Raw genomic sequence first — 12,448 nt, 5'->3', positions numbered from 1 at the left:
TGCCTTTATGATTTCCTTCTTCTGGCTTTGCTTTAGTCTGTTTTACAGTTCTCTCCCTGAAATTTTGAGTTGAAATGTTAGATCAGTTATTTATATTATTTTTTTCTTACAAAAATGAATGCATCTAAAGTTGTTAAATTTTACAGTGTTCAACAGTCACCGATTTAGGGCCAAGGCCTGACACTTAACACCTTTGAAATCATAATGACGTAAGTTGGCATTATCCCATAATGATATGGTATTCTTAATTCAAAATAATCAGACATTATAGTTTCTATTTTCTCTCTTTTTTAAAATTTTTAAAGATTTTATTTATTTATTTGAGAGAGAGAACAAGCAGTGGGGAGAGGCAAAGGGAGAGGGAAAGAGAGAGAGAGAGAGACAGAAGCAGACTCCCTGCTGAGCAGGAAGCCCCACATGGGGCTTGATCCCAGGACCCTGAGATCATAACCTGAGCTGAAGGCAGACACTTAACCGACTGAGCCACCCAGGTGCTCCTCCATTTTCTCTTTGACTTGACAGTCACTTAAGAAAGAGGCTAGGATTGTTGTCATTGTTCTTCTCCCCCCTTGCCCCCATCCCCTGGTCAATATTCTTGTTTGCTTTACTTTTGTGGGTATTTTCTGGTTTATTGTATCATGGACTTAGTAGTGTTTGGCCTGTCGAATTTTTGCTTTGGAGAAAACTTGATGTTTTCTTTCCTCTTAATACACATATGTGGTGAAAGTTTCATGTGCAAAAGGAAGGTACAAACCGTGTGTGGTACAGAGTTTGATATGGATCTTTGATACAATCTTATTCACGAAAGTGTTGCATCTTTGATGGTCTTTAATTTTTGTCAGTTCACTCTATTCTGGGTTGCATATTTAATCACACTATTTAGTATGTGAAAGACTCTCACTACTTTTGTGTTTCTGGCCACAGCTAGACTGGTGCAGCACTGCTGGGTCCTCTGCTCATGCCACAATCAAGGTGTTGGCTCGCTGCATTCTCATCTGGAACTCAGGCTCCTTCCCCAAGCTTATTTCCGTTACTGGCAGAATTCAGCTCCTTGCAGTGGTAGGACCAAAGTCCCTATTTCCTTGCTGGCTGGCAGCCAGGGGCTGCTCTCAGCTCCTGGAAGCTGCCCTCATTCTTGGTCACTTAGCCCCTCTAGCTTTAAGTCTGCAATGGCATCTGGAATCCTCCTCCAGCTTCCAATCGATCTGACTTCTCCTTCTGCCACTGGCCAGAGAAAGCTCTCTGCTTTTAAGGGCCACGAGATTAGATTAGGCTCACCTGGATAATCTCCCTATCTTAAGGTTCACTGTGCCATAAGGTGCAACATAATTATAGGGGTGATATCTCATCATATGCACAGGTTCCCGGGGAGCAGGTGGGATGTCGGTGGTGGGCGGGCAGGGTGTGTATGTGTGTGAAAGGCATACTGTCATGCACAATGGCTCTTCATTATACAAGATACAATTTATGAGAAACTTTCTGTTTTTCAAGTGCCAGACAGCACAGCTTTACATTACATAAAACAAATCTAGCAAGAAATGTTTGATCAGGTCTGGGTGAGCTGCGCGGATTTGAGTCCTGCCTTTCACCTGGCAGCTGGTTTTAGTTAACTAGAGGCAGCTGTGGGGGATGGTCAGCTGTTTGGGGACCTCAGGGTCACCCCAGACCGCGCGCATGGCTTCCGGGTGGTTGGTGGTTAGCGTTCAGCTTTTGCGGCCCAGCCGCCTGAGCGCAGATCCCCCCGCTTGACTTAGGGCGGCCCGCTTCAGCAAGTGGGGCCACGGCCCTGTGTCTCCCGGAGGAGCAGCCGGGTCGGACCAACCCTGCGGCAGGAGGCCCCTGGTCTTTTACTTGAGCTGAATTTTATGTCACTTGCAACCAAACATATACTAACCGCTGTTGGTTATACACAGTGTTAGCTTTATATAAAGATTAGAGTACTGCATCCTGTCTGCGAGGGCTCAGCCGCTAAACGATTACAAGCACCGCGAACTCTTCCCTGATCACCTAAGCCCTTCGTTCAGACCTCAGAAGGCCTGGGAGGGTGGGTAGGCCGGTGATTTCTGTCGGTGGGTAAAGCAAGAATAAGTCCTCCTTCCCCTGAAAGAGCCTCCCTCCCTAAGGTGGCCCAGAGGACCTCGAAGCCACCTCGCTCCCTCCAAGGCCACCATGTCTGTCCGGATGTTGGCACACTTCTGCCTCCTAAACTGTGCCTCTCAACTCAGTGAGACAGGCTCACGGTAGAGAGCCTTATACAGGGGGGCCTGGGTTAAGTCTGAGTCTGGATTCCCGCTCAGCGGGGAGTCGGCTCGTCTCCCTCCCCCTCTGCCCCTCGCCCAGCCCGCACGCTCGCGCTCTGTCTCTCTCTAGAATAAAGAAATCCTAATAAAAGCGGGGGGGGGGGGGAAGCCTTATACAGATGAGCCGAAAGAAAAGAATAAAATCCGGGGAAGCCCACTACCAGCAAACAATTCCTGTGAAACAGTTTGGTGTGGAGCTTTCCAGCGTCTGCGAGGCACACATGCCCTTAGGGAACGCGGGGGGCTTTGGGGTCCAAGTAACGCAAGTTAACAGATTTCCACAAAACCAGCTCAAATCCTCCCTCCCCTCCCATTGTCACGCTATCCTACGTGGTCAGTAGGGGGCGCTGCCGCCCTCTCCCGGGATGGCCCGGGAGCCCAGGACTCCTCCGGCGCCGCCCCGCCCCGCGCGCTCGGTCCCCGCGGGGCCCCGCCCCCGGGCCGCCGCTGCCCAGCCGGCCCCGAGGGGGTCAGTGCGCCGCCCGCCACGGCCGAGCCGCGGGCCCGCAGGTGCGCCCCGCCAGAGCCCCGGGATTCGGCGGCTTCCACCGTCACTCACCGCCCTCCGCTCCGCATCCCCCCCCCCGCCCCGCCCGACGGCAAATTGCGACTGTCCCCACTAAAGCCCGGGGCGGTTCAGGGATGGCCTCTGGGGCGCCGGTGGGGCTGCCCGCCCTCGGACGCCCGCGCCCTCCGCCACCTCCTTTCGGCACCGCGATTACAAGCCCCCGGGGGGCAGCTGCCCAGCCTAGGGGCGGGGGCGAGAATTCCGGGCATTCCTGTTCGATTCGGCCGCGCCGGATTAAAACAAAGCGCGAGGAGATTCCTAATCGGTCCCCGGCGGGGTCAGTAAATCCCCGCCCGGGCCGCGGGTTCCCCCCTGCGCCGCTCGTCCGAGTCGCGGGGGCAGCTGTTTTAAAAACCCTGGACTCGCACCCACTCCCGAGGGTCGCAAGTAACCCGCCTGGGTTGGGGCCTGGACGCGCGCATTTTTCAAAGCTCCCCGGGGGGGACTTTCAGACGAGCTGCGGGGCTTGAGTCCTGTCGGAAAGGGCTGATCTCGGTGCCTGGCCTCTCCTGGAAGGTGTAAAATTTGTTCCAAGATGCAAGTTTTGAAGTAAATTCATGCAAAAGTTGCATTCCGTCCCATTATGTGTCTGTTCGTTTTAATATAAAAGCAATTGTTAAAAGAATTTTCAGAAAGAGATAAATTTATAATTCGTACAGACACAGAAACGACCTTGAGGTAAAGATTTATTTTATTCACCTGAGGGCAAGCGAATGCTGCAGCCGGTTCGGAGACATACGGAGTGAAGGCATTGAATTCCAAACGGAGGCAAAACTGGTTTTTCCACGGCGGGGGGGTGGGGGTGGGGCGGCACGTGTCCCCCTAGCCATCTGAACGTGCAATTTAAAAAAGGTGCAAAATAGCTCAAGGACAATGAACTGGGCTAGGAGCGGACTGCTTGGGGTTGTGCTTTAAAGCTTAGGGTATTTTTGAAACAGGTTTTTCTTCCCAATATTTTAAGTAACTATCTGGAAGAAAAATTTTTTTTCCTACAGCGCTAATACTGCTGGGCTCCCCCAAACACCAAAATATCAAATTTCAAATCACTCATTGGATAGAACACTTTTCTACTCTTTGGGCTTTGGGGCAAAAATCCACAAATACACCCGCAAGTTACTACTGAGGGAAAAAGGAGGGCCTGAAGCTCTTGGGAGACAGTAGGTTGAGGGGTTAAGGAGAACAGACCTAAGTTCAAGTCCTGCCCTGTCACACAGTAGCTGTGGGACCCTTCTCCTGGGAGCCTCGGTTTCTTCACTTGACTGCGGTGTATAATGGGGTTCCAGAAGCTTCTCTCCCTGCTCCTTCTCCCTGCCCGAGTAGACAGAGCAAGTCACCTGGGAACAGGCTTTCTTTGTTCAGGCTAGGGTTCTTTGGGTGGTCTCCTATAGTTATGTAAACGTGGCCCAATGGGCACCCTTGGCTACCCCTTCTCAAACCCCCTTGGAATGCAGAGCTGGTGGCTGGGGACCAGGGAAAGCTATGTCGTATTCGAAGCCCAGGGCCTTTGGGGAGAAAAGGGTTTGAGACCCATCTCCCTGTCAGCCTGCTCCTCAGGATCAGGTTGAGGACGGACTAACATTTATTGTCAAGGCTAAGAGAAGGATCTCTTTGTGTGTGAATTGTGGGCCCCCCTACAGCTTGCGCGCGGAAGGCAGCATCTAAGAATGCGGGGGACTGTGCAAGCCCACGTTCCACAGCGGCACCGTGTGGAGGGCCAGGCAACAGCTGAAGAGGGCGGCTCAGGCTTTCCTGAGGGTCGCTGGATTTGTGGACTTGGGACTTTGGAAGCCCTTGAAGTTCTGTGCAATTTGGGAGTGAGTGGGCTCCAACAGGGAGAAAAAATAATTTTTCTGAGACCTCCCTGGAATAAAAGACAGATAAACAAACAGAAGCTTAGTCACATGTATACCTCCTGAATGCATGGGAAAGACCCAGGAAAACGGAGTCAACCTCTACAAAATGGCCAAAGACACCACCCTAAATACCAACTTCAGCTAAAGATTAAAGAAAGATGTTGGGGCGGATGGTGTGTGTTGGGGGGGGTAGTCACTTATGGGAGGTTACCGGGAAAACACAGCGAACAAGCCTAAGGTTGTTACGTAGATTTCAGACCCTCCCTTCTGCCTTGATGCTCCTCCATCCTCCTCTTCCGGGCGTAGAGAGGGAGACCCAAATGGAGATTTCTTTTACAAATTTAAATGTCCTTTACAAAAGGGTCACATCTAACTCAGTTTTCAGAGCTTCTCCTGTGTCCGCTCTTTCTTAAAAATAACCAGCTCAAGATAATTCTCATGCCAAAGAGGCATATTTTGGTGTGTCATGTTCTACTTCAATTTTCTGCCAACAAGGGTAGAGCAGGGACTCGGACTCCATCACTCAATGAGAAACATTAAAAAGTATCTGCGTTTGTACCCTCAGTGAAGGTCATACCCATTCTACATGTGAAATGCCAGGCAAATTGAATAAGCTCCAGAAAATGGCCCTTGCCATCATTGTTACTGGGAAGCAAGATTGTAAGACCTGAAAGGCCTTTGTGTCTGTTTCCCAAAATGATCAGCAAAGCAGACCTTGGAAAGGCCAAGGTCACACTCCTTGGAGGCAGCCAGGTTACACTCCCAGGCAGATGGAGGAAACGAGGGCCAGCTGGGTGGAAGGGCCAGAGCTGGGCCAGGAGCTGGCTGAGGGCTGGTCAGCTGGGGTGCCCTCTGGGCCGGGCCATTCTTCTGGACACCTGGCTTAGGGTGGGCAGGGTCTCAGCAGTTTTCCCGGTCACCAGCCCCTTCTTTTGTGAAGCCCTGTTCCTGCTGAGGGGACAGTGGTGGGGACGCCTTGGGGCCATGTTCCACGTTCCCAGCCTGAGGTTCCTGGGGCCTGGGACTGGCTGCCTCCCCATGCCCCCCAAGGGGGACTGAGGTCAAGGGCATGTTTCTAGGGTTCCCATCCGATCTTGTTTGTTCCTGGCTCTGGAAGCGGTGATGAATCCTCAGTGCCTGCAGGAAGCATCCTAACCCTTAGCCAGATGAGGTTTTTACCAGGACGCCCCCACCCCCGTCCCTCCCATCTCCACACCGTCCACACCAGGCAGCTGGCCCCTCCTCCGGATGCCCCACTGTTTTCACTCACTTCTGGGCCGTGGCTCATGTTCCCGGCCTGGCACATGTTCTCCTTCCCCTTCTACCACAGGAATGCCACTCCTCCTTCGAGACAAAGGTGCAGCGTCAGGCCCAGGGCTAAAGCCCCGCTCCTCACCCTGTGCTGGGGGGCCTGTTACACTGGTTCCCATCGGTGGGCTCCCCGACCTTCCTCCTTTCCTTCTGCTCAGCTAATTGCTGGCGCCCCACTCGTCTGTCAGCTCCGTCAGCCCAGGCCTGGGCCCCTGAGGTGGGAAATGGGATCAGGAGCAAGGCTGCCCGTGGGGCCCACGGCTGAGGCTGAGGAAGTTCCCATGCTGGGAATGCGCAGTCCGCTGAGAGCTCCCAGTCCACGGGGCCCAGCTGGAGGCACCAGTGAGCCCAGAGGAAGGGGGTGCACACCCAGCACCCCTGCTCCTTGCCCCGTTGCTCTCTCAGGATCAAGTCTGAACACCTTCCTGAACCCAGAAGGCCTCGCGGGCCCTGCCTCCCTTCTCATACGCATCCCTAGCCCCCCACCCCAGGGAGGAGCTCTTTCCTACTTCAGCATTCCAGCTGCCTCCGTATAAGCCCTTCCTTCTGCCTGCCCGTTCATCCCTCAGGGCACAGCTGAACCCAGTGCTGCCCCTGGACCCCCACCCAGGCCTCGTCCAGTGGTCCTTCCACCTCCTGGGCTCCTGGATGGTGTCCCCCTTCCCCCCCCCCCACCATGCTCTTGTCCTCTGTGGACTGAGCTCTGTAGACAGAAGCCCCACGGCCCCACTCTGCTTTCTGGAGTCCCTGGCTTCACAGGGTGAGAGGGACAAACAGGGCTGACAACTTGGGTCTGTGACCTGTGCTCAGAGGGCTGTGCGCTCTGTTTAATTCTCTGTTGTGGCAATCTTGAAATTCGTAACTTTCTAAAACCAAGGGCCCTGCATTTCATTTTGCACTGGGCCCTTCAAATTACCTAGCTGGTCAACAGAGAGGGGAGACGTGGGGAGATCTGTGCTGACGAGGAATAGCGGCAATGTCCCTTTTCCTTCTCTGACGGCTTGGACCCGGGCAGCTGGGGCCACGAGGGACACCCAGTTAGTCTCATGCCCCTGTCTGTCCTCTAAGATGTTCCGTTATATGAGGACCCAGCCCTTCCTTTCACTTCCCCGGAGGAGAGGCCCAGGGTAGACATGTGGGGGCATCTGACCTACTCCACGATGCCTCGAGCTGGGCACGGGTGGTGAGCTGCTGGCTTGCTCACTTCTGGCCCCAGTGACTCTTGGGGCGATAGCTGTTCTCCCCACACTAGAGGTAACCAACTTAGGCCGAGGTGCCCCATACACGGCAGTCCCCTGGACCCCCAACCCTGGACCCCACTGAGCCACTGTTTCAGTGCTTCTTGTCAACCTTATCAATGCTTCCAGGTTGACTGAAGGGACATCAGGGAGCCCACCGGCCCCTGCATACCCCCACCCACCGTAACATCAGGCTCATGGGCATGTACTGTTAGCCGCCATGTTTTCCCCCACACCACCTCCTCCAGGGGGCAGCTCTCTAGACTCTGGCCCCTGTGGTTTCTGCTTTAATCCTGGCACCCGCATCCCTCTAAAGCTCTTCAAGCGTCCTTGTGCACCCACCAGCCAACAGCAAGGGAACAAGCTGTGTCTTCAGAAATCTCTGGCAACCCTGGCCCCAGACTCTCTCCGATGGGAATGGTGACAGGAAGTCGCACACCAGAAAAACCAGCCCCCTTTTATTGAGAAAATAGTGTTGATCCCTCAATCTTTTCCCAGGTGCCTCCACCCTGATATGAGGTGGCATCCTTCTGCACCCATCCCCAAGGACGCCTGAGGGTTCACTCCATCCCTTCACAGGGGCCCATGCTGGTCTGCTCAGGCCCTGGAGAAGTAGGCAGGCAGGGAGGGCAGGGTTCTGGAGGGGGACTGAAACAGACATGGGGGTGCCCTGGGTGGGGGGGTGAGCGGCCGAGGGAGGTGGTATCTTGCTGGAATGAGGGAAGGGAAAGGAAGACCACCACCATCTCCCGAGGCCTGGCACTCTCTCCCTCCAAATTCTTCATAAATAAAACTTCACAGTAATAGAGGACTGTCCATCTCAGGGCCAAACCGGCTGCTTTCCGGCTGGGGAGCCAGCCTCGGTGGGACCGCACGAGGCCCTCGGCCGCTGGGCAGCACCGTGACTGCGGGGGCTGGAGCGCTGCTCTCTGGCCCTGTGTCGGGGTGCGGGGCGGGGCTGCAGCCCATCCGGAGCTTCTGGGCATTGCTGAGGTAGTCGGGGCGGCCAGCCGCGCTTCCAGACACAGCCAGGAGTGAAGCCGCCTGCGAGCGGAGACCCGGCAGCAGCTCCAGGTCTGGGGGCGGGGGTGGTGCTGAGGGCCTTCCGAGCTTCCATCTCCTGGAGACCCAGGGGCGCGGGCTTGGGGGCAGGGGGGGGGGGACGGGACGGACCTTGGGGGCCTGTGAGCCTGCACAGGGTTGAGCTTCTCCTGAAAGGGCTGCTTGGGCCCGTGGGGGAGACTGAGGCATTTCAAGGGAGGAGAATCTTCTCTGCGAAGACAAGAGGGCCACCCCTGACCCATCCAGGGCCAGGCCTAACCCGGGTACCTGAGCACGGGGTTCCTTCAGAAGCCACCAAGGCCTCCCACCAGGTCACAGGGAGCCAAGCCGGGAACCCGGGTTAGGAGGACGACCAGTGGCCGCGGGCCTTGCTCCCAAGACCACCTTCCGCAGGCGGGGCAGTTACAAAGGTCCCGGGGCCTCAGCTCCACTCTCTGGGTGAGGTCCACGCAGGGAGGCCCCCTTCTGGCTAACCGCGCCCATCACACCCCGGGGACCACACAAAGCCCCAGCCCCACCCCCCCACCTCCCTGTTGGGGGAGGGGCCCAAGGTCTCCGTCCAGGCCGCCTGGGGCTCGAGAAGCCGCGGCCCCGCCTCTGCCCGCGCTCCGGCTGGGTCAGAGCACCTGCAGCTTGCGGGCGCAGGTGAGGTTGCCGTGCACCAGGCCCCACATGGCCAGCAGCTCGGCGGGCAGCAGCTTGTGCACCACGAGCATGGAGCGGAAGAAGCAGGGCTCCTTGTTCATGCGGCTGTTGCGGTTCCGGGTGATGCCGAAAGTCTTGAAGCCCTCGTGGGCCGTGGGCTGCACGCTCAGCACCTGCAGACACATGCCCAGGAAGACGTCGTCGATGGGGTACAGCTCCAGGGTGTCGCAGGCACTGCGCAGGCGCCGGGCCAGGCCGCCCGCCATGAGGAAGCCGCCGCCGCCCGCGTACGGCGGGTAGCTGGCCTTGCTGTACAGGACGCCCGGGATGTAGTACTTGTTGTCCTTCTTGCGGATGGGCCGGGCGCGCTGCAGGACGTCGCCCACGAACAGGTCTTCCTCAGGCTGCCGGTCGGCCAGAAATTCGAGCAGGTTGGTGGGGTTGACGAAGACGTCGTCGTCGCCCTTGAAGATGAACTGGACGTGGGGGCAGTAGATGTCAAACCACTTGAGGAAGTGGATCTCCTTGAGGGTCAGGTTGAAGAAGCTGTCCAGGAAGTCCCACTGCAGGATGTCGCCGTAGAGCCGGTCCTCGTAGGCCAGCAGCTGCTGGTAGTGCGCGCGCTCCTCCTGCTTGGAGGCCGTGCCCAGCAGGAAGAGGGTGCGCACGGCGCCGCGGCCGCCCCCCGGCTCCTGCTCCCGGCCCCACGTCTGGCGGATGGCCTCGCGGCGGTCGTGCTGCGTGATGACCGACTTGACCACCACCAGCAGGTGGACGGCGCCGCCGCACTTCTCGGGGTGGTTCAGCAGCATGGGGAAGTACCGGCAGTGACGGTAGGTCAGGAACTGCTGGAAGTGGGGCTCCAGGCCCTGGAACCAGGGCTGCTGGGTCACGTTGATGTTGGCCGAGCAGTTGGTGGTGCTGATGTCCCAAGTCTGGGGCCCTGGCGGGGCCATGGGCGTGGGGGCGGCCGCGCCCTTGGTGTTCTTCCAGAAGCTGTTGGGGTTCACCAGGTGTCCGCTTGGGTTCTGGGCCTTTTGTGGCTCTCCGGTGGGCGGCGGGGGCTCTTGCAGAAACTGGTGGGGGGTCAGGCTGCGCTGGAATACTGTCACGGCCACAAGCAGGGCCAGGGACAGGCACACGCTCTTGTAGACGGTTTTCTTCCTGGGGGGCGGGGTTGGAGGGTGGTACAGAGGAGAGAGGAAAGCATGAGTCCCCTGTGACTTGTTCGGAGCTGCACGGGACACAGACTCAAGTCCCGCGGCCCCTGAGTGGTCAGAGGAGGGTCCTGCGTCCTCTCCTGCCCTGCCCTGCCTCTGCCAGGACCAGGGGACCCACGCAAGCGCTGCAGAGTCAGGCTGCCCGGGTTGAAATCTTGACTCTGCCACTTTGAGCGGGTCCCCCTTAAGGTCTCCAAACCGTGATTTCTTTTTCTCCTCAAAGAGGATAACAAGGAATCGGAGCACTATCTAAGGAGTCCGGCTCGCCGTGAGTCTGTAAAGACGACCTCTGGTGGAGATTTCTGCCTGTTCCCCAAGCCCAGCAAGCCACCCTATTTGCTTTCATTTCCCTGTGCAAACCTGGTGAACCCCTGGGGTGAGCCATGAGGCGGGGCACACACAGCACTTGCTCTTACAGCCTGGGAGCTCAGTAACCTGTGGGGGACACTGGACAGAGGCTCTAATGTGGGACCTGAAGAAGCCTGTCCCTTCCGCTTTCACCCCATCCATCCGACCCAGTGCAAAACTGCTCACAAGGCTGATGGAGGCCTGAGAAGGGGGCAGGCGTCTCCTAGCATGACCGCCGCCGCCCTCTTACTCTCCTCAGTCTGGGCCCCACTCTCTTAACACCCCGCTAGGAGAGAGAAGGTCCCCCAGGTCTACTGCCCTGGGAAGGGTACACATTCAGACCCCCACTCTCCAGGGACCCTCCCTGCCCAGAGAGCCCCTACCACACCCATTTCAGAAGCAGAAATTAAAGCCTTTTGCAGGAGGTGCAGGCAGACCCAGGGCAGAGGTGGGGGGGGGGTCCCCAGGACCCTCTCTCAGGTCACACTCTGGAGGTGGCCAGGTCTCCTGCACAGATCTCTTTTGTGGAGATACAGGGGGTGAGGGTTCTTGGGGAACAGGCAGGCTAGAAGTGTGGCCTCACAGGGCCAGGCCAAGAGGGAGACAACCCCGACTTCCAGGGGGGAAGCTGCAGGGCCAGGGAAGAAACAGACTGCAAGGTACATCACAGGGACTCTGGAGAAGCCTGGGGTGGTCCTGAGGACTGGCTGGTTGAAGGTGCAGGCACCCAGGGCAAGTGAATGTTGAGCCCCCTGGAGCGACATTTTCCCGTGGGGTCCCAGGGTTTCCTATGTATGCGGTGGGAGGAACACTGGGTCACCCCAGGTGCTGGAGTGGGGTGAGACTCGACCCTCCCAAAGGGGAAAGCAGAATGTTCCGGGTCAGGGTCTCCTGCCCTGGGAGTTTCAGCGAAGCACGCCTTCCCCCCAGTTGGGGAGGTCCGGACTGGGGGAAGTCCCGCGGGGGTCACCCCAGGGGAGGGGGATGCGGCGGGGGTGTCTCTCCGCTCCAGGCCGGTCCACCTGCACCGCCCCACTCCACTTGGACAAAAGTCCCGCAGGGGAGGAAGGAAAAGGGGAGAGGGGGAGAGGTGGGGGACTGGAGGCTCTAACTCCCCCGAAGGAAGGAGAGCCCTTGGGTCCCGGAGTGGGATCGGGGTGCCTCGGGGCCCGGGCCCAGGGGAGCCGAGCGCCGCCGGCGTGGGCAGCGCGCACGGACCCCGCGGGACCCGGCCCCGTCCGGCTGGTTCGGGCGCCGCGCAGCGCCGGGCATCCCGACCGCCGCCGCCGACCGCGTCCGTCCCGGGAAACTGAGGCCAGCCCCAGGGCACCCAGCGCGGCATCATCCTCCGGTCCCCGGGAGCGGCCCGGCGCCCCCCACGCCCGTGCGTCCCCCGACCTCGGGGGAGGGAGCCGGGGGTCCCCGCGCCCCCCGCCCCGGCCCCCCCCTCAACTCACCACAGAGACATGGCGGCCCGGGCCCGGGCGGCGGCGGAGCAGGGCGCGCGGGTCGCAGCTCTGGGCGCCGCGGCTCGGGGACGGCGGGCGGCGACGGGGACGAGGCGGGCGGGAGCGAAGGCTGGGCCGCGCCCCCGCCGCGACTTTCCTCTTCCCGGCGGCCGGAGGAGGGGCCGGGAGGGGCGGCGGCGGCCCAGGTGCGTTAACCCCTTCGGCGCCCCCGGCCCTCCCGCCCCTCGGCCGCGCGGCCAGCCCTTCCGCACCGCGGCCAGCGCCAGTGGCCCATTTCGCGGAGGCGGAACCCGAGGCCCGACCCGGAGTGGCCCAGTAGGGACTTCGGAGCCCACGAGGGTCACTCTCGTCCCCAAGGACTCGGTTTCCCCCGAGGAGCTTCCCTGGGGTCCTCGGCCCCTCTGGACGCGTGTAACCGGGACACCACCCACCTC

The 12,448-nt window shown here is 58.7% G+C and overlaps 1 protein-coding gene across 1 annotated transcript; it reads right to left on the bottom strand.

Annotated features, from left to right (window-relative positions):
- Positions 1-7,708: 7,708 nt before the first annotated feature.
- Positions 7,709-12,112, bottom strand: B3GNT7 (UDP-GlcNAc:betaGal beta-1,3-N-acetylglucosaminyltransferase 7). Its single transcript, XM_036110115.2, has 2 exons — positions 12,003-12,112; positions 7,709-10,141 (listed from the first exon to the last, which is right to left on the bottom strand). The coding sequence occupies exons 1-2, from the start codon at positions 12,011-12,013 to the stop codon at positions 8,950-8,952; spliced, it is 1,203 nt and encodes a 400-aa protein (XP_035966008.1). The 5' UTR covers positions 12,014-12,112; the 3' UTR covers positions 7,709-8,949.
- Positions 12,113-12,448: the final 336 nt, after the last annotated feature.

This window comes from Halichoerus grypus, chromosome 4 (genome assembly GCF_964656455.1).
Source record: "Halichoerus grypus chromosome 4, mHalGry1.hap1.1, whole genome shotgun sequence".
Taxonomy (NCBI): domain Eukaryota; kingdom Metazoa; phylum Chordata; class Mammalia; order Carnivora; family Phocidae; genus Halichoerus; species Halichoerus grypus.
The sequence above is the reverse complement of the archived record's forward strand: the minus strand, read 5'-3'. Positions and strand labels throughout refer to the sequence as shown.